General features: G+C 44.9%; 1 protein-coding gene across 1 annotated transcript in view; it reads right to left on the reverse strand.

Moving 5' to 3' along the window:
- Positions 1 to 22,768, reverse strand: part of AGXT2 (alanine--glyoxylate aminotransferase 2) — a 389,079-nt gene that overhangs the window by 305,470 nt on the left and 60,841 nt on the right. The window contains exon 3 of the mRNA XM_086960517.1: positions 6,711 to 6,895. Within this exon, the coding sequence (XP_086816643.1) occupies positions 6,711 to 6,895 (185 nt within the window). The remainder of the gene's footprint in view (positions 1 to 6,710; positions 6,896 to 22,768) is intronic.

Here is a 22,768-nt window from a genome sequence, read left to right on the forward strand (position 1 = left end):
GTGCCAAATACTGCTTCTATCTCTGCACACGGTGTTCTTTTCCCATGGCAGCAGTCCACCTGTCTTGCATTTTCTGCAATTGGAACATGGAGCTTGACATTCTTAGCAGATGTCTATTGACTGTCTTGATTTGTTTGGTGTGCAAGCACTGCACAGAAATGATGGACTTCTCCAGACCACCGAACAGAGGAGAACGCTCTGCCATGTCATCTGACACATCTTCATTGTGGACTGTTGATTGTTGCCATCTATGCTGTCTATGTATACTGCCCACGTGTTGCTGTGTCATTGCTTTCATTTATTTAATTAAAGAGTTTTATATAGCGTTGACAAGACCCGGGGGTATCAGGGCATTTTACAGACAAAGATAAAGACGATAGACAAGGCTGAGTTGGAGAGCATACGTTTTACAGTACAGACTCTGTGAGGGTCCGAATTACAGTTGTTTGTGGAAGAGAAGCAGGTGACAAGCGGTAAGGAGTTCTGGGGTGGACTAGGTGTTGGAGTCGGAGGGGTTGAAGTGTCGATTGAGGAGAAGATCTTTTAATTGTCTTTGGAGCTCATCAAGGAGGGGTTCATTACTGGGAGGGAATTCAAGATTTTGAGTGCATTCCCTGAAAAGGAGCTCATGAGGGCCTTTTGTGTTTTTTTGGTGGGATGAGAAGCAGAGTGTTGGTGCTTCTTAGATTTCTTGTTTGGCCCGCCTTTAAGAATTTGGACGCAAGGTAAACTGGTTTCCCTTGTTTGGAGGACTTTGTGGGTGAGACAGGCTGTTTTGAAGCACCATCGGGCTTCGATCTGGAGCCATGTAAGACTTTTCAGGGAGGGGGAGATGTGGTTGTGTCTTTTTTCTCCAGTGACCATCCTTGCTGCTGTTTTTAGTGTGTCTCTTAAGAGAGCTAGGTGCAATTTTGTGGAGTAAGTTAGGGTGGCAATCCTGTAGTCCAATCTAGACAGTACCATCACTTGTGTGGTGGTTTTTAGATCATTCGGGGGGAGGAAGGTTTTCATTTTGTGTAGTATTTTCAGGCTGCAGAATGCAGTATTAGCTGTATTCTTTATGTGTTGGCTCATGCTCAGGCTTGGGTCAAGGAAGATCCCCAAAGACTTGATGGTTTTGGAAAGCGTCAGTTTGCAGTTCAGAGCGTCAGTGGCGTTTATCCACTCTTGGACCTGGGGGTCAGTCCATTGTTGGACAGGAGTAGGATTTTCATCTTATCTTGGTTGAGTTTCAGGTGGGTGTGTAAGAGCCAAATTTGGACTTTTATTAGAGTGGAGTTAAGTCGTCATACATCTTCTAGTGAGGATATTTCTAGGTAGATCTGTGTGCTGTGCGCATTGAGGTGGTAGAGGATGTTCGCTTTTTTTTAGAATGGTGTTGAGGAACTTCACCTTCCGCTTCCTGCTCCCAGATTCCTTGTCCTCATTTTCTTTAGACATGGTGCAGTCAAGGGTATTTACTTGCCAGTACTCACAGTACATTCCAGCACCTTCTTAGACCTCTGGGTTGTGGCCGCACCTTGCCTTTGTAAACTTCCTGGATTGACATCATCACTTTTCCTAATTTGTGATTTCCTTATAGGAACTCGCAATTTTGCGATTTACTAAATTGCGATTTTCTACATGCAAATGCAAATCTATAGGAATCACTATTGGTGAAATGCACGGTTACGTACATCTAATTTTGCGATTCCCTAATTGTGACTCCTACAGATTTGCTATTTGGAAATCGTAAAGCCGAATATTTTGTACATATGGCCCTTTGAGCCCTTTGAAATCAAAACAATCTGATGAACATATCTACCATGACGAAATAAGGACACACTACTTACTTTTATTAAAATTTTTAATTTTTAACGCGACGTCGCTGAGGCAGTTATTTTGCATTTAAACTTTACTCAGCTGCTACTGCGTGTAAGGCTCTCGCCTTTGACCCTCCATTTTGCGTTGTTGTTGTTGTTGCCGCCCCTCCTCCCGCCACCGCCTCCCAGCTGCTGACCCTCCCACGCTCCGCCCCCTCCACCATCCATTTATGACCAATGGCCCCACGCGCAGCGTCCACGCGCTACGTCCACGCCGAAGGTGCGCCAAAGGTAAGCCCGTCTACGCCCGTCCGCGCCTGGACCGCGCCCAGCGCCAGACCCCCTGCCCCTCGCGCTGCCCAGCCCCCCCGCGTCACCTACGATGCCGCCACCCTCCTAGCCCTTAACCCCGGTCGCGCCCCCAACTGCGTCCAAGCCGCTCCTGGACGCACCCATGGACCGTTCTCCTGCCTCTCCTGCAAATTTAGCGGCACCGACAACATCTCCGCTACAACCACAACACAGATTCCCGACCCCAACCACCTAGAATGCATCCTTCTCAACACCCGCTCGGTCCACAGGCACGCCATTGACCTTTGGAACCTACTAGACACCATCTCTCCTGACGTCGCCTTCCTAACGGAAACATGGATGAACGCTTCCTCCGCCCCTGACATCGCCATCGCTATCCCTGACGACTATAAGATCACACGCAAGGACCGCACCGACCATACAGGAGGTGGAATCGCTATCGTCCATAAGAAATCAATCCGCATCTCAACCAGCTCTGACGCCAACCTCGCTAACTCCGAACACCTTCACTTCCAGATCCACATCGACCCCAAGACCACACTCAGAGGCACCCTCCTCTACAGACCACCAGGACCCCGCGCAAAATTCAGCGAAGACATCACGGACTTCATCACTCCACACGCGCTCCCCTCCAAAGACTACATCCTTCTGGGAGACCTCAACTTCCACCTTGAAAAGATCAACGACCGCAACACCGCCGCCCTCTTGGACAACCTAGCCAACCTCGGACTTAAACAACTGGTCACCTCCCCCACCCACATCGCAGGTCACACACTTGACCCCCTCTTCACCTCAAGCAACCATGTCTCCTTCAGCCACACTACGGATCTCCTCTGGACTGACCACAGCTGCGTTCACTTCACCTACAAAAAGCCGAAACCCATCATCCACCTCCAACCAACTCTACAAAGAAACTGGAACAAAATCACCACGGAGCAGATCTCCACATCGCTCCTTCAAACCTCCCCAGCCCCCTCTTCTAACGCCAACGAAGCCGCCTCCAACCTCACCCTTTGGTTATCCAACACCGCCGACACCTTAGCACCACTGAAAAAACGTCAACACAAACTTGGCATCAAGAAGGCCTCATGGTTCAACGATGACCTCAAGAAGTCCAAGAAACTGTGCCGCTCCCTTGAAAAGGCCTGGAAAAAAGACCCATCCACCAGCAACAAGGACGCCTTCAAAAGCGCCATCCGTACTCACCACCAACTGATCCGAAAAGCCAAGAAAACAGCATTCAAGGATCGACTTGACAACAACGCCCACAACAGCAAGGAACTTTTCAACATCGTCAAGGAATTTTCCAACCCCTCGGCCAACTCCAACGACGTCACCCCCTCTCAAACCCTCTGCAACTCCCTAGCCTCTTTTTTCCACAACAAGATTGCTGACATCCACAACAGCTTTGACATCCAACCCGGAAGCCAACCCACCCTACCATCAGCTGACCATCTTCCCCCCGTTAACACCCTTAACGCCTGGAACCCAATCTCCACTGAGGACACCACCCGCCTGATGAATTCCATCCACTCTGGATCCCCCACAGACCCATGCCCTCACCACATCTTCAACAAAGCAGACTCCGTCATAGCTCCGCACCTCCGAGACGTCATCAACTGCTCCTTCAACTCCGCTACCTTCCCAGAAGACTGGAAACACGCTGAACTCACCGCCCTCCTGAAAAAACCAACAGCAGACCCCACCGAATTCAAAAACTACCGCCCCATCTCGCTTCTTCCATTCCCGGCCAAAGTCATCGAGAAAGCTGTCAACAACCAGCTCGCCGCCTTCCTCGAAGCCAACAAATCACTCGACCCCTCACAATCTGGCTTCCGAGCCAAACACAGCACTGAGACCGCCCTCATCGCAGCAACAGACGACATTCGAACCCTACTGGACAATGGAGACACAGTCGCCCTCATCCTCCTCGACCTCTCTGCAGCCTTCGACACAGTCTGCCACAGCACCCTTTTACAACGCCTCAGAAACATCGGAATCCAAGGAAAAGCAATGGAATGGATCACCTCGTTCCTCACCGGAAGAACCCAGAGAGTCCGCCTCCCACCATTCAAGTCCGAGGCCTCTGAAATCATCTGCGGCGTACCACAAGGATCCTCACTCAGTCCCACCCTCTTCAACGTATACATGAGCCCCCTCGCGGCCATCGCACGCCAACACAACCTCAACATCATCTCTTATACGGATGACACTCAACTGATCCTTTCTCTCACCAATGACCCCAGCACCGCCAAAACTAACCTACACGAAGGAATGAAAGAAGTCGCCGAATGGATGAAACAAAGCCGTCTGAAACTGAACTCAGACAAAACAGAAGTCCTCATCTTAGGTAAATCCCCCTCTGCATGGGACGACTCCTGGTGGCCGGAAGCCCTCGGAAATGCACCCATCCCGACAGACCACGCACGGAACCTTGGCGTCATCCTGGATTCTTCACTCTCAATGAACAGACAAGTCAGCGCCGTATCCTCTTCCTGCTTTAACATTCTTCGCATGCTCAGAAAAACATTTCGCTGGATCCCCACCGAAACAAGGAAAACAGTCACCCACGCTCTAGTCACGAGCCGACTGGACTACGGAAACACCCTCTACGCAGGTACCACCGCTAAACTCCAGAAGAAACTACAACGAATCCAAAACGCCTCAGCCAGGCTCATATTAGACATCCCACGCTACGAACACATCTCTGGTCACCTTAAAGACCTCCACTGGCTACCCGTCAATAAGAGGATTACTTTCCGACTGCTTACCCACGCACACAAATCACTCTACAACATCGGACCAGACTGCCTCAACTCTCGACTGTCCTTCTACACCCCCTCCCGCCAACTTCGCTCTTCCAGCCAAGCCTTCGCCTCTGTACCTCGCATCAACAAGACCACCATGGGAGGCAGATCCTTCTCATACCTAGCTGCCAAAACATGGAACTCACTCCCCGCTTACCTTCGCCTCACCCAGAATCACCTAGCGTTCAGAAAGCAGCTTAAAACGTGGATTTTTGACAAATAATCCTCCTCCCCTTCCTAAGCGCCTTGAAACCCTCTGGGTATGTAGTGCGCTATATAAATTCTATGACTTGACTTGACTTGACTAAAAGTAAGTCATCCCAAAACCACCACAATCATGACTCAAAGTAAACAAAAGTCAATAAGTAAATGCCAAGCATAATTAGCAGGAAATTATCATTTGAAAAAAAATCGCATTATAGGAAATCTCTCGGATGTTCCCTCAAACTTCCAGAGATTAAAGGAAAAGAGTGATCAATCAGAGACGTTATTTCCAAGAGTAAGTAAGAGGCTTTGGGGGTGAAAAGAATGTAATTGGAACAGAACAGGCCCATGCTGTGTGAGGCCATGAAAAGAAATGAAAAGAGCATTTTGGAGTGTTTTAGGGCATGGAACTACTCTTTACAAAGTGCGAGCAGATTATCATATCAGCTTTTGTTTATGGCAACTGTACATCTTTGACTTGTATTACAGCAAGTGTGATGAAAATGGTGCAATTTATAGTGGAATAATTTGGCTCCAAAAGTTTAAGTGGTAATTATAAACAAGCTCACGCCACTCTTGCAGAGCCCAAGGCCGCAATAGTCTTCCCATTGAAATCTTAAATAAGGTTCAGAACAAGAGGGCATATCTGTTGCCTTCCTTGTTCATTAATATTGATAAACAATGTGTTATCCTTTCCTCTTTGCAAAATTGCATTTCACAGCTGATTGATTTGAGAGGGACTTTGGGTGAACCTAAAGGATAACACTTTATAGCTCTCCTAGATGCAGATCAAAAGATTTTTGCAAAACTTTTGTTAAATAAAGTGGAATCCTGACAAATTAGAAAGAAACGGATCCATTTTATTCAAACTAGTTTTAAGAAAGAAGTTTTCAACAGTTGATGATCTACTCACTAGAACCATGTCAACTAAGGCTAGATTAAGACATCCCCAACTATGCCTGTTACATAGATTTTTCATCCAGGTAGTAGAAGAAATGGTTGAGCACATTTTGTGCTCTTGTACCAAGTTGCATTGTCTTCGGTGTCATTATTTACATCCAATTCCCACTGAGAGTGGCTGTCATACATTACAAGTAGCTATTAGAATATCCTTCCCAGGTGCCTCTAAGAGGCTTCCTGGCTGTGTTAAACAATTCACGTTTGTGCCACTTTGCTGTTCGCCAAGAAAAGGATATCCTGACGGTAAGATATAGATTTTATGTTGCGCTAACAGTTTTTTCTCCAGCACATCCAGGTCACTGAAACCCCCGTGTGTTGCCACGTGCCAACCACCTTGGTAGGGAGGCTCTGTGTTGTTGCATCAGTAATAGTCCACGTCACACACAACCTTGGAGTTCATGGTATCATTCTGTTCAGAGCAGTCTCAACTTAGTGCACAGAACATGGTGCAGGAAAATGCTTCCCAGAGTGCAGCTCTGCAGAGTGTGATCATGGATCAGCCATCTTGATTGTGACCAAGCTCTGCCCCCTGGTCAAGACTTTGGGAATCAAGGCAATGAAATAATGTTATGCGCCTGCTTCCAACTGGCTTCATAGAACACACTGACCTTCCACAGATACTTACGGGTGGCAGTGACCAACACTGACAGTGACAATCCCAGCAATGAGGTCCAGGTAGCGGCGACCCTCCCAGTCAAACAGCCACTGCATGTGCCCTTGGTGAATGAGGACTGGCTTTTTGTAGTAGGTGAGAACTGCTGGTGAAATATTCTGTTTGCGAATATCCATCATTTTGTCATAAGCATAAGACTGTAATAAAGAATAAAACAATTGAAGGAGATGCCCCATAGTATAAATCCAAAACATGTAAAAGAAAGCCAATACATGAGCAGTAGTTTGTAAGAGAGTGAGCACTACCAGGCAGTTATTGAATGGGGTGGAGTTAGAGGATTGGGGGTGAAGCAGAGTGGATATCTCTGCCTGCAGCTGCCACTACTTGGCAGTGCCAAACATTGCCTTTCTGTATTTAACTGTATTTATTATTTTATTTTTATCATGTTGTTGTATGTGCTTTTATGGTCATCTATTTGAACCGAATAAAGCTTCATGAAATGAAATGCCTTTGTGTAAAATTGCTACGATGAATTAGACCCTTGAAAAGGTGGGTGTAAGTCACAACATTTTTATAAGCCATGTTTCTCAAGGGTACTGCAACATATGCAAGGTGACATGTAGAACACACTTGCAGCATTTTTAGTCATTATGCACCAGAGGAAACACACATTGGAATGCGTGGGGTTCAAAATAGACTTTCTACTGGCAGACATTGTTGTAGATACTATTTGTGTGGGTTCCAAAAGGCAGACATTCATTGTAGGACATAAAATGAAGGAGGTTCCCTTGAAAACTCAGCCCGAACGAACAGAGGCCTGTCAAGTTGTCACAGACCTGTACTTAAATAAGGCATAGAACTATATCAATGAAGCATACTGCTATCTGGTTTGAATCTGCCTCGGGGGATATAGTTATGTATGTAATGTGCTCGTTGTGCACAGACAAAGGCAACTTCAGTCACAGCAGGGGAGCGCCATAGTGGATGCTGAGGTGGGCAGAATCAAAACGTTAATGACACCACTGCAGACCAATGGATGCAGAGAGCTGACTGAAAGCCCTTCTATGCATGCATGTCATTTGTTTTTTCTTCTATATGTGGGCTGAAGAGACTAAAGGTCTGGGCTAATGCCAGAACTAACAAGAGAAAGAATGGTGATTTGAAAACATAACAAACATTTATTCCAGTGAAAAGGCTTCCTTGTCTTACAATGAAGTCGTTAAATTTCACAAAGCGTAAGTTTTTAGGAACATGTGAAGAGATGTAAATACATGACATGAAAATAATTGAGTTAGCAGAATGTTAACATAGAAACCCATGCAACTCAAAGTAGCAAAACGAAAACATTAATAGTTAAATCTTCGAATTGAGTGTTTTTAGACAGGCAGCATTATATAGTGATTGCCGTGCTCATATCAGTGAGGTCTTACTATCCTGGAAGGGGAGTTTCTCCAGCCTTTTTCTGGAGTACATCTTCAGTCACTTCCAGGGTGTGAAGGATTTGAATTGGAGTTTGGTAATGCCAATAAAATACATGCTTGTGGACATTCCAAAATTTCACTCCCACCCCTTAAGTGGGTTTTACTATTATATATATATATATATATATATATATATATATATATATATATATATATATATATATATATATATTTTTTTTTAACTCTTTTTATTTTTTGGCATGTAGACAATTAGGACACAGCACTTCACAGGTAATCAGTAACACATAGTGCGCTAAAACATCAAAACCCCTCTACCACAGTGCAATATGATAGTCCTCAGGAATGCCACACTATCCAACATTAGCAACAATATCATCTCAGCTCCTCGGTGGTACACATGTCTCCCCCGGGAAGGTGTTCCAAGGCCCCCATATTTGCGACCACTTCTTCGGGCCTCCCCTGGAAACATAAATAAGTATCTCTGTCACCATACACCAATCCATATCCCTGGCCCAGTCAGCAATACGGGGTGGGTTCGAAGCCCTCATCAATCGTGCGATATTCCGCTTGGCCACCATGAAACCAGTGACCTAGATCTTTTCCTTGGCCGTAAGGTCAGTGGGGTCCCATATGTTCAACAACATCAATTTGATGTTGCACTGTATCTGCTGCCCTAATAATTCCTCCATCCTGAGTACCACCCCCTCCCAGAATTTCTGAATTGTCACACATTCCCATAGTGTATGGATGAAGGTGCCCTCTTGCCCGCATTGTCGTGCACAGCCACTGTCTTGGGCATAGCCCATATGGACCAACGAGGGCCCGGAGAAATGCGTCCTATGGAGGATTTTTAGCTGGACCAATCAGAGTCTGGAGGAGATGGCAACTTCAAAGGGAGAAGCCGTGACCTCACTCTACAAGAAAATCTCCTCACAGCTAGATGGGTGGTCTCCTAAATATCTTTCATGCTGGGGTAGTGCTGACACATTAAAAATTATGGTGACTCCTCTTGTTAACTGTATATCTAGCATGCTACCAATGACTCTCTCAAATGACTTTTTGAGTAAAGTCTATAAAATTTTTAATACGTCCCCTTGGCAAGGCAAGAAACCCAGAATATCAATGACAAAGCTCCAATTACCAAAAGAGAAGGGTGGTCTGGGTCCTCCGAACTTTAGGAATTATCAGACAGCGTATCTTTGCAAACAAGGTGCCAACTGGCTAATCACGCAGACCAACTATACCCTAGTTTGGTTAAACATAGAAAGGTCAACCATCAATGACATGCCTCTATCTGCCCTCCTTACCATGGATGTATCCCACGTCCCCCACTCAAAGTACATTCTGCTTAACACCAGAAGAGCCCTTTTATGACTAGACCACCTCTCCAAACTAAAAGTCAACAAGTCCAACATGTGCTCTATTAAACCCCTCGAGCCAATGATAGTCTCCAAGATGACACAACTACTAGAGTCAGGACAAACTTTATCTAAAATATATAAACTTCTTTCTTCCACACAACGTAAAACTCACATAAAGTGTGAAGTTAAATAGGAATCTGAACCTAACACCAACAACATCCCATATGACTGGGATAAAATACATATAACACCATTTTCAAACAAAATATCACCAAATTTGTCGCAGACCAAACTTATGTTAATAAATAGGACATACTGGACACCAGAGAAAATCTTTAAACTCAACCTAAGTGAGACTCCGACATGCTGGAACTGTAAATCCAACGTTGGTAACCTCTCCCAAATACTCTTCCCTGCCCTTCCTTACAAACATACTGGAACATGGGCTATGATTGTATAAGCAACACATTCAACATAACCCCTCCAAGAGAATTTCATATATTATGTTAGGTGCCCTGGACCCTAAATTTGGAAATGTAAATGACAGGTATCTGCTAGACCTCATGCTTACCTTAGAATGTAAAATTGTATTGTGTAAGTGAAAAAACACCAACGATGTGTCTTTTAGACTGTGGCAAGAATGGCTATCCTCCCTCAGAGGAGCGGACAACGCTGCACTCCATACTTCTCCATTGAGCAAAACCCACAGGAAACTCTGGAAGGCCCTTGACGCCTCATCATTCTCATATGACCCACAGTGAAAATCTCCTGTACTGTATTGTAACTCATGTCTCTATAACTGCGTGGTATGTAAGTACTTGACACACTCCTGCTACATTTATGAAATAAAAAAAATGGAGAAATTAAGCCACTAGCACAAATAGCTGCTCGAGGATTAGAATAGAGGAGGGAAACTAGAGAAATAAACTTAGGGCCGAAACCAAACCATCTAAGGGTAAAAAAGAGATAAGGCCACTCAACTCTATCAAACGCTTTTTAGGCATCTAATGCTATTGCTACGAGGGGGTGTTTTAAATGGGGAGATTTGGGTAAGATATCAAAGAAGAGTCGTGTATTATCATTGATAACTCGTCCCTAGACAAAGCCGGATTGCTCTTTGCCTAATAACTTTGGGAAATATGAATCTAAACGAAGAGCTAGTGCTTTAGAGAAAATCTTGTAATCAATGTTAAGGGAAATAGGCCTGTAATTCTTGCAATACTTTGAGTCCTTGCTCACTGCACCATCAGGATTCAGGCAAGCCGGGCCGAAGACGGCTGAAATGCCAGAAACCGGTCCCCGGAAGCTTGTTTCCTTCCCCGTATAAGAATTGGCTTGGTAGTTTGGTCTGCCCTGTTCCCATGATGCACTGGGCCAGGGACAGACTAATTTGCATGTAGCCGGGTTCTGAGCTGGGATGGTGCAGTGAGCTAAAAATCGGTGATGGATCAAGCCCTGATCTTTGGACTGGGTAGGAGTGTTCTGCTTAATTCAGATACTCTGTCCATCACCACCCCCTTTTCTGAATCGTTTTGTCCACCATAAGCGTGGAAGGGTATACTCAGATGTGAGTCCCTTGCTCACTGCACCATCAGGATTCAAGCAAGCCGGGCCGAAGACGGCTGAAATGCCAGAAACCGGTCCCCGGAAGCTTGTTTCCTTCCCAGTACAAGAATTGGCTTGGTAGTTTGGTCTGCCCTGTTCCCATGATGCACTGGGCCAGGGACAGACTAATTTGCATGTAGCCGGGTTCTCAGCTGGGATGGTGCAGTGAGCTAAAAAACGGTGATGGATCAAGCCCTGATCTTTGGACTGGGTAGGAGTGTTCTGCTTAATTCAGATACTCTGTCCATCACCACCCCCTTTTCTGAATCGTTTTGTCCACCATAAGCGTGGAAGGGTATACTCAGATGTGAGTCCCTTGCTCACTGCATCATCAGGATTATAGCAAGCCGGGCCGAAGACGGCTGAAATGCCAGAAACCGGTCCCCGGAAACTTGTTTCCTTCCCAGTATAAGAATTGGCTTGGTAGTTTGGTCTGCCCTGTTCCCATGATGCACTGCGCCAGGGACAGACTAATTTGCATGTAGCCGGGTTCTGAGCTGGGATGGTGCAGTGAGCTAAAAAACAGTGATGGATCAAGCCCTGATCTTTGGACTGGGTAGGAGTGTTCTGCTTAATTCAGATACTCTGTCCATCACCACCCCCTTTTCTGAATCGTTTTGTCCACCATAAGCGTGGAAGGGTATACTCAGATGTGAGTCCCTTGCTCACTGCACCATCGGGATTCAAGCAAGCCGGGCCGAAGACGGCTGAAATGCCAGAAACCGGTCCCCGGAAGCTTGTTTCCTTCCTAGTATAAGAATTGGCTTGGTAGTTTGGTCTGCCCTGTCCCCATGATGCACTGGGCCAGGGACAGACTAATTTGCATGTAGCCGGGTTCTGAGCTGGGATGGTGCAGTGAGCTAAAAAACGGTGATGGATCAAGCCCTGATCTTTGGACTGGGTAGGAGTGTTCTGCTTAATTCAGATACTCTGTCCATCACCACCCCCTTTTTTTGAATCGTTTTGTCCACATAAGCATGGAAGGGTATACTCAGATGTGAGTCCTTTGCTCACTGCACCATCAGGATTCAAGCAAGCCGGGCCGAAGACGGCTGAAATGCCAGAAACCGGTCCCCGGAAGCTTGTTTCCTTCCCAGTATAAGAATTGGCTTGGTAGTTTGGTCTGCCCTGTTCCCATGATGCACTGGGCCAGGGACAGACTAATTTGCATGTAGCTGGGTTCTGAGCTGGGATGGTGCAGTGAGCTAAAAAACGGTGATGGATCACGCCCTGATCTTTGGACTGGGTAGGAGTGTTCTGCTTAATTCAGATACTCTTTCCATCACCACCCTCTTTTCTGAATCGTTTTATCCACCATAAGCGTGGAAGAGTATACTCAGATGTGAGTCCCTTGCTCACTGCACCATCAGGATTCAAGCAAGCCGGGCCGAAGACGGCTGAAATGCCAGAAACCGGTCCCCGGAAGCTTGTTTCCTTCCCAGTATAAGAATTGGCTTGGTAGTTTGGTCTGCCCTGTTCCCATGATGCACTGGGCCAGGGACAGACTAATTTGCATGTAGCCGGGTTCTGAGCTGGGATGGTGCAGTGAGCTAAAAAACGGGGATGGATCAAGCCCTGATCTTTGGACTGGGTAGGAGTGTTCTGCTTAATTCAGATACTCTGTCCATCACCACCCCCTTTTCTGAATCTCTTTAGGGATAAGGCAAATATGCGCTTCTGAAAAGGAACCAACCGTGCCTTTCATTGAGCAGAAAGAACCCACCAGGGAATGTAATTTGGGCAATAATAACTAGAAAAATTAAGAAAGAATTCAACTGTAATCCCGTCTGGTCCTGGTGCTTTGTCTTTTGTAAGGTGCTGGAGGACAGTCAAGAGTTCCAGTTGTGTTAAGTCCGATTCTAGGGAGGATAAATCTGGGAGGGGATCATGTTCTGGTTTTTGTATGGTAGAAAATAATTGTGGCATGAGAAGGTCTTTGGAGTTTGTTTCTGAGGTATACAATGATTTATAAAACAAGGAGAATTCATTCAAAATTTCTGCATCCTTAAATTTTAAAACGGAATGTTCATCATAAATAGACTCAACGTTTAATTTGTTATGTTTGATTTTCAAATAATTAACCAATATTTTCCCTGCTTTATTTTTGCCTCATAGAATTTCGCACTAGATTTTAGTAGGTATAGTGAGGCATTTTCTGTTGATTTTTTATTGAACTGAAGTTTCGCATTTATAAGAGCTGTTACACAATCTTTTGAATTAGAAGAGTAGTAAGAGTGTTCCAGTCTCTTTATATCATGGAGGAGAGTGTTAATTCGTTCACATGCTATTTTATGTTTCTTTGCAACATAATGTATAATAAAGTTTCTTGCTGAGGTATAAAGGCCTCCCAAATGATCAATAAACATATGGAGTCATTTTGATTAAGCGAGAAATATACATCAACAAAGGTAATGAAGGCAGATGTAAATGCTGGGTCCAAGAGAAGGGTGTTGTTAAAACGCCATCTTCTGGGAGCATTAACCCTGGGCAAAATATCGAGACTAATTAAAATAGGAGCGTGATCTAACAATAGTATAGGAGCAATTTCTGCATGCATAAGGGTTTGTGATAAATTGTGGGAGACAAAAAAATTGTCAATTCGTGACTGGGTATGATGAATTGGAAAATAAAAAGTGTATTCCCTGGTAGTAGGGTTGCATAATCTCCATGCATCAAGGAGTTTATGCTGGGAGATAGTGTGAACAAAAGATTTATGAGATTTATTAGGGGTAAAAGGAATTTTGGAGTTTCGATCAATAAAAGGATAAAAAATCTGATTGCAATCGTCAGCCAGAATAAAATTGTCTTCAATACTAAGAGAGATTTGCTTAGGTAATGAGGGCCAAAAAGATGGGTCACCCCTAGTAGGAGCGTAAACGTTAAGAAAAGAGAATGGAACACCCCATAATAACATTTTAACGATTAGCCATCGACCATTTGTATCAGACTGTTGTGAATTAAAAGTAACGATTCAACATCTGTGAGATGAGTTTCTTGAAGAAACACTATATCAACATCTAACTTGGCCAGGTGAGTTAATACTCTGTCTTTTGATGGGGAAATTAATCCCCTAACCTAAGGAAATTAGTTTTAGCGGCATACCAAATCAGAAGCAGTAAAGAATAAAAAGGTTGAACAGAAATCCAAGACAATAAAAGGATATTGAGAACTATATAAGAAGAGGAGTAACCCATAAACAAATGTTTGAAATACAAGATGAAGTAATGGTGACATAAGGACTAATAGAAGCAGACAGTAAAATTGATGAATAAATATTTTAATAAGTTAACAGAATAGAAAAGTTATGAGTGGAAGAGAATGAGAAGGAAAAAATGTCAGCAAAAAAGACACCTGAAAAATGGGACTTTTTCTTGGCTTTCCCCCAAGCACAAGTTATCACAAACGTTTTAGTCAGGTTGAGTTTTAGATCTTCTACTCCATATTTGCGATGAATAGGTTGATCAGTTAATGAAGACCAATGGTGGTTCTAGATATCAATACTGTATCATGTGCATAAAGGAGCAGAGGGGTCAGATGAGAGCCGACTTTTGGGGCATCTGCATCCACCTGTTGTAATGATCTATCCACCCCGTTGATATATAATGAAAACAGCAAGGAGCAAGAACACAGTCTTGCCTAATGATAATGGTGATCTCTGTACACTCCCTTTTTAACCGATATCTAACCCATGTTTTCTGTGAAGAATACATTTGTGATAAATGTGATAGAATGTATTCCGGGGCCCCATATCTTTGATTCTCTTCCATAAATTTGAATTCTAGTCAATGAAACAAAGATAAAGATGTCCCTTCTTCGCTAATGTAATTTGCCAGAAAGAAGATTACGATTAATGGACTGTTCCACCATCCCAATATCTCCCCTAAATCCATTTCGGAGTCTGTTAACACATGATTATCAGTTACCCAGATAGCCAACCCATCAAACACGAACCTCCCCATTATCTTGCAGATGCATTCAGTAGAAATACGGGACAGTAATATTTAGCATCCCCCATCCCCCTTTTTAAATATCAGGACATTTATCCTGCCTGTCCATGTGGGTGGAATAAATCCTTGGGCTGGTACATTGCAAACAATTGTCAACATAGGAGCCCATAGGGTTGCATTAGATTTAAATGCATCCACTGGAACTCCATCGTGGCCAGGAGCTTTTCCACTAGCAGATTTCTCAATGGCACATATGACCTCTTTAAAGCTGACTGATTGGAAAGGGACGAGTGAGCTAGGAGTTTTATTATTGTCAGTAATGGTTACATTTTCTTTTCTTGGATTAAATAGATCACCAAAGTGTATTATCTAGTCTGCCCGAAGAACTACTGTTCTCACCTTTAGATCTGAATTGTCTTTCAAAAAATGTGAGTTAATAATCTTCCAAAATAATGTGGAAATGCTTGTTCCTGCTGCCATATCCAGACTTATCCAGGCATGTTCTTGTAACTCTCTTTCTCAATCCTAATGTCTTTTTTATATATGTATCTAAGATGTTTAACCTCATCCTTATCCCTATTACCTGTTGTAGGGCCTTTCTTAGGTTTTGATTAGCCTGTGTACATTGGTGATCAAACCACCAGCCTTTATTCTATTTTTTATTTCCTCTATTTGTCACATTCAGATTAGCTGATATGGCTGATGTAATCTTGCCAAAAACGCCCACTATGATCTCTGGGGGGACCCTCAAAATCAGTACATATCAGGAAAGTTTCTTTGTTGGCTTTAACCACCTTCTCCAGTACTAAGAATGAATCTATTCATGTCCATTTGAGGCTAATGCCATTATTCCTGGCTACCGCAATATTAGGTACTAGGGTTCACCCTTACATCTCTTGATTTTATTTTTCAGAGTTAAGGGAAGACAAAGATGATCACTAAAACTGGCATGTTCTACAAAGGAACCAATTGCCTTAATACCATTCGTAGACATTATAATATGGTCAATGCAAGAGGAGTTCACATTCCATTAAAAGGTGGGTAATGGTACACAGTTTTTAGCGACATCTTGTTCCAATAATTTTTTTTTTTTATTTGTCAATAATTGGATAATAAAATATACAGGTTATTAAGTCAAAACAATAACCATATCGAGTATGAGCATATATCGAAAGCAGTATCCCACTTGGAGGGGATAAGAGAAATAGATGACAAAAGGGAAAGAGTAAGACATAAAATAATATCTAGCAAATAATTATTTGAACCCTGAAGCATATTTACACTGAAATAGACATCCTAATACATCATATTATATTTCCTAAAACAAAGACCCCCAAATTGCATTGCATTTAGCAACTGAGCAGATGCCTCTTGTCTTGGCCAATGCCTGATTTATATCGCACGTCTTTCTAACAAGAAGCCACTAATTCATAACAGATGGGGGCTTTAGTGAGATCCACACCTGGGCAATAGTCAACCTTCCGAGACTAACAGAATAGTTAATAGACCGTTTCTTTTGGAACAAGCACTCCCACAACCCAGCATAATTTCCCCTATCGTCAAAGGCATTTCCACCCCCAGCTTCTGAGAGAGGACATTCTGGACATCCCGCCACAATATCCTCAATTCAGGACATGTTACAAACATATGTTTAATATCTGCCAGGTGTAGATCACATCTTGGGCGCTTTGTCCTATCAGTGGTTATGTTATTAGACGCCCACTTAGCTATTCTCTGGGGTGTAATAGAGAAGGCATATCGTCCGATATTGCTGCAATCTCAGATTAGTAGAATGCACCACTTCTTTAATAGTACAGAATGCTTGTGTGATGATACTAGCCACTACAGGGATCTCCAATTAGCCAATTTTTTGCAATCATCCACTCTAAAACTACCCAACCATTTATACACCTTACTGATCATAAATTTCCCTGCTTCATCGTATATAAAATCCCAGACGTCAGAACCAATTATATTAATCAACTTCAGGTGCTTCAAAAGATAATCTCGGATCTGGTAGTATTTAAACAACGTATGATTTGGCAATTTATAAATGATCTGTAATATCTCGAAAGAGATGAAGCCATTATGATCAAAGAGATCACCTAAGCACACTATTCCCCATCTGGCCCAGTTTTTTGCCGCCACATCATGGAATATCCCTGGTAGAGCAGGGTTAGAATAGAGAGGGAATTTTTTGTGATATGGAGATATATTACCCCTGTGCAGAATTGCCCGCCAGATAAATATACTGTCCTGTGCAGTTTAGAATTTAACTCTTTTAAAATAGTTTGGATCCATTATTTTGTACAAAAACATTTTACTCTCTTCCCCCAACATGAATGTATGAAAAAAAGGTGCTAGCAGGATTATTCACGCTGCGAAAGCGGCCAGAAAAGGCTGACCAGAAATCAGGGCCGGGGGGGGTTGGGGGTGCGACCGCGTACATTGCCAGGGCCGGTTTTTGGCCGATTTTGTTACAACGCTGCAAAAACGGCCCTGTAACAAAAAACGGCCCCCAGGGGCCCAAGGGGCCCAAAACCGGCCCCCACCCTAGTGGCGCATAGGGGATTGCCCGGTGCCCGCAATGGCCAGTCCGGTAACTCTATCCACTTCAAACCCTAGTTGTTTTAATAATCCCTGAACTTTGTAAGAAAGATGCCTCTCCATTACCATAACCACATGTGGGTTATAAATGTTTATCTCTTCTGCCACTAGTTGCCTCTTAGTCCTGCTATTCAGCCCCGCCACGTTCCATGCTAAACATTTAACCCACTCCATAATAAATAAAATGCATTTCTCCTTTTAGTATCCACCTTAGCTACCTAAATATAATTTCCAGCTGCACATTTATCATTTTTTTCCATCCAAAAGTTTTCCTTTTCTTCTTTGAACCTTCACCCATTCCCTTCCTCACCCCCAATCTCCACAGGAGACTGGCCCTCCCCCCAGTATCTAGAAGGAGGAATCATCCTCTTTCTCAAAGCTGCCGCTGGTTTGGCAGCCCCCTGAGAGTCCCAGTCCACAGAAGCTACACAGGATTTCTCTCTCCATATTATTTACAAATTATAAAGCAAATCATAGAATTGAAGGAAAGCATTGAAGAGGAGGAGAAAGAAAAAGGGAGAAAAAGGAAACATATTTTTTAGCATACACACCAAATAAACCCTTGCATATCAGAAAAGAGAATAGTAGGCATTTTCTACCCTCTTAAACCACCCCCTCTTAGTGCCACTCGCAGAGCACCTTCGTTGCTTCTATCTCAGTGAGGAATAGATAAGATTGGCCCCCACTAACTACTTTCAGTCGAGCTGGCTCTTGCAAGTATGCTTGCACTCCGGTAGCTTTCATTGGATCAATCAGTTGCCTAAGCCGCCAGCGTCTATCCATTGTTACCTTGCAATAATCAGAACGGAGAAATATTGAATAAGAATCAATAGACATAGGCGATCTAGGACCAGCCTATAAATAAACTGCTTGCCGCAGTAAAAAATTACCAAAATAAATCAAAAAAGGTCTGGGATATTGATTATCCTGACTCTTTTGTACCAGTGGTAATCTTTCGGCTCTATGGATTCTTACAATATCAGTCCCAATCCCCAAGGTCCAGGAAAGCTTTGTGCAATGTTTGTACTATAAAAGTTCTAGGGTCTGATCCTTCTTGCCCTTCTGGAATGCCAAACATCTTAAAATGTTGTCTCCTTTGACGATTCTCTAGATCTTCTAGTTTAAGTTGCACCGTGGCAAGCAGATTGCCATGCTTCTCGGCCATAGCAGATGCTTTCGAAGCCATTTCTACTGTGTCTCTGTTGCAGTTAAGCTATCTCATCTGTCAGTGTCCCTACTTTAGTAGTAACTTCTTATAGAGACTGCTGGATACCCTGAGTGTCTGATCGAACTTGAGCAAAGAGTTCTCTAGTTTCTTCTCTTTGGTCCTTAAGGTTTTGAAGGATCAACGAGAGCATCATAGTTTTATTTCTCTGTACTTCTTACTTTCCGAATCCCCAGATGGTTGCTGCAAGCTTGTTTCCTCAAATGAAACCATTGAAGCTGACCTAGGGCCATGTTCTAAATCATCGGTACCCTCAACTGTGTGCCCCATTGCACCACCAGCTTCGTCCGCCAGACCAGTCTTCTGATAACCTCGATGTCAAGTTTTTGACCCCCCCCACCACCTTCGCTTGGACCCATTGCCATATAGGACAATCAGCGGAGACTCCATTCTTTCGTTGTTTTAGCCTATAATCTTCTGACTTCTGGTCTGCGCCCCAAAGGTCTTTTTCAATTCCTTCACAGCTTTAGATTTTTGATTTATCTTTTTAATAGCCACTGAACATAGAATTTGCTTCTGGTGGCTAGCCCCAGACGGATGTTGGAGGACCGAGGAACTTTGGTTCTGCTTTTGTGCTTGGTCAGTAACAGAGCCTGAAGATGAAGTACTGGAGTCACACAATATTAAATCGTTAGGCATAGTTGTTGGGGTTATAGGGGTGCCAGGAATACCAGTCTCATCAGGAGTTAAAAGAATCTTACCTTCAGACCCTCCTTTATCCTGCTCTGAATTTCGTAGATTCATATTGGCAACCTCGCCCCCTGCCAAACTCGAATCTGCCTCACCATCAGCTTCGGACCCCAGACTCCGCCTCAGGTTACTGAACCAACGACCCCCACCACCATCCTCAGCGCCTGGACCCTCATCAGCACTGAAGACACCACCCACGTCATGAACACCATCCACTCTGGCTCCCCCTCTGACCCATGCCCCCATCAGATCTTCAACAAAGCCGACATCATCATCGCACCCCACCTCCGGAACGTCATAAACAACTCCTTCACGTCAGCCACCTTCCCGGAGAGCTGGAAGCACGCAGAACGCCCTGCTGAAAAAAAAACCACAGCGGACCCCAAAGACCTCAAAAACTTCTGCCCCATCTCTCTTCTTCCCTTCCCGGCCAAAGTCATCGAGAAGACCGTCAATAAACAACTGACTACATTCCTCGAGGCAAACAACTCGCGCGACCCATCCCAGTCCGGATTCCGAGCCAACCACAGCACCGAGACCGCCCTCATCGCAGCCACCGATGACATCAGGACCCTCATGGACAACACAGAAACAACCGCACTCATCCTCCTTGACCTCTCAGCAGCCTTTGACACCGTATGCCATCGCACCCTGATAACCCGCCACTTCAACACTGGGATCCAAGGAAAGGCCCTGGACTGGATCACCTTGTTCCTCTCCGACAGAACCCAGAGAGTCCGCCTCCCTCCCTTTTGATCAGCAGCCACCAAGATCATCTGCGGCGTACCCCAAGGCTCCTCACTCAGCCCAACCCTCTTCAATATCTACATGAGCCCCCTCGCCGCCATAGCACGCAAACACAACATCAACATCATCTCCTACGCCGACGACACACAGCTGATAATCTCACTCACCAAAGATCCAGCCACCGCCAAAAACAACCTCCAGGAAGGAATGAAAGACATCACAGAATGGATGAAGCTCAGTAGCCTGAAGCTGAACTCAGACAAGACGGAGGTCCTCATACTCGGACCATCCCCATCTGCCTGGGACGACTCCTGGTGGCCCACAGCGCTGGGCTCCGCGCCGACACCGACGAACTACGCATGCAACCTGGGATTCATCCTGGACACCTCCCTCATGATGACCAAGCAGGTCAACACTGTCTCGTCCTCTTGCTTCAACACCCTGTGCATGCTCCGAAAAATCTTCCGGTGGATCCCCACCGAAACCAGACAAACCGTCACCCAGGCCCTTGTCAGCAGCCGACTTGACTACGGAAACGCCCTTTACGCAGGCACCACAGCCAAACTTAAGAAACGACTTCAGCACATACAGAACGCCTCCGCACGACTCATCCTCAACATTCCTCGCCACAGCCACATATCCGCCCACCTGAGAAACCTGCACTGGCTCCCCATCAGCAAGAGGATCACGTACAGGCTCCTCACCCATGCACACAAAGCACTCCACGACATGGGCCCTGAATACCTCAACAACAGTCTCTCGTTCTACACTCCCGCCCATCAGCTCCACTCCACCAGCCTCACCCTTGCCACCATCCCACGGATTCGCAAAACCACCACCGGAGGAAGATCGTTCTCCTACCTGGCGGCCAAAACATGGAACTCCCTCCCCGCACACCTACGACTGACCCAGGACCATCTCACCTTCAGGAAACACCTCAAGACCTGGCTATTCGAGCAGTAGTGACCCCCCCTCCCCTTCAGCGCCTTGAGACCCCCACGGGTGAGTAGCGCGCTCTATAAATGTACTGATTGATTGATTGACCATCCTTAGAGATTCCAGCCTCAGTTACTGTCGCACCCCCTAGAGTGTGGGCCACTTTCTTTCCACTTTGAGAGTCTTGGTTTCACCAGACATTTCAGCTAAGTCCAAAGTGGTTGCCGATATACCAGAGCTGCCAGCGAGGCTCTCATGCCCTATAGGAGCCTTTCCCCCCATATCTTTGGAGTTCATATCAGGAATTCTACCTTTATCTGATCCTTCCTTGAACTGAAGAAATGCCTGCGCGTTGTTTAAGGCATTACATCCAGGTGTAGAAGCTGCGTTACTTTGTTGCTGGCTAGATTCACTACATCTGCTAATGTGTTACAAGTGCGAGCTTCAGCTTCAACTACCACGTCAGAAGCAAACAGTTCCGCTGACTTCCTCGACTGCAGGAATTGTAATACGGGCTTCCCCAGCTTTCCTGACCCAGTATTTAGATTGGAGGAGCCCACCCTCTGAACCTCTATGTCTCCAATATCTGTATTGACCCCCCCCCCGCCCCCGAGTCACTGCCGTACTCACCAGCGCTCAGTTGATAGCCCGGGTGCTCCTGATGGTGGTTTTCGGTGGAGCCATGTTTCGACGCAACACCGAGTACCGCTTCACCTCGGGACACCAATGAAAATCTCTTAGCCAGTTTCCTTGCAAGTTCCGTGTAGATCGTTGTGCGGCCAGACACTCGGCAACCTTTGTGAACGGCAAGCACCTGGGGCCAATCCTCACAGTAGCCTGCATTCAGTTCCACAAAGCTCAGCGGAGTCAGCTAAATCACCACAGCAGGATCACCATTCACCACAGCGAGTCCGTCAGCCGGTAAATCTGTGTTTTCTGTGTTTTCGTCGTAATCCTCCGTATGCGCTGAGACGCTGTGATCACGGTAAAAAACAAACAATGTCGCCGGGGTTCTAGGTTCAAATCCTCCCTTCTTGCCTTCCTACTCGCCGCATTTCTTTAATCATTGCTCAAGCCTTCGAAGCTCCTCCATGAACCGGCTCTCTGAGACGGCGTCAGTCCGTCAGTCCGCCATCTTAGCTCCTTGCATGTTCCAATATTCTAAGTCATATTTACATAAGAGCTCATTTATATTTGCTCCATATCTATCATGTGGAAAATGAGCCAAGTTAATCACCTGAGCATCAGTATATAAGCAAGTACTCATCATTGAATGTAAGTACAATCAGCCGCTCGTCCCTTAATAAATTTAGCAATTTCTATGTCAAGGTCCTCCATGACTCTGTACCTAGTATTACTGAAAACTTTATTATAAATATTTATCAGTAAAATAAAAAAAAGACCCATTTCATCCAACTGTAAGAGGACAAATTGAAAATAAGAGGATTTGGTGTATGCTATTTATAGAGTTATCGGGCCGTAGTAGCCATTAGGAGTCGCTAAGCCTCCC

This window comes from Lissotriton vulgaris, chromosome 3_1 (genome assembly GCF_964263255.1).
Source record: "Lissotriton vulgaris chromosome 3_1, aLisVul1.2, whole genome shotgun sequence".
NCBI classification, from domain to species: domain Eukaryota; kingdom Metazoa; phylum Chordata; class Amphibia; order Caudata; family Salamandridae; genus Lissotriton; species Lissotriton vulgaris.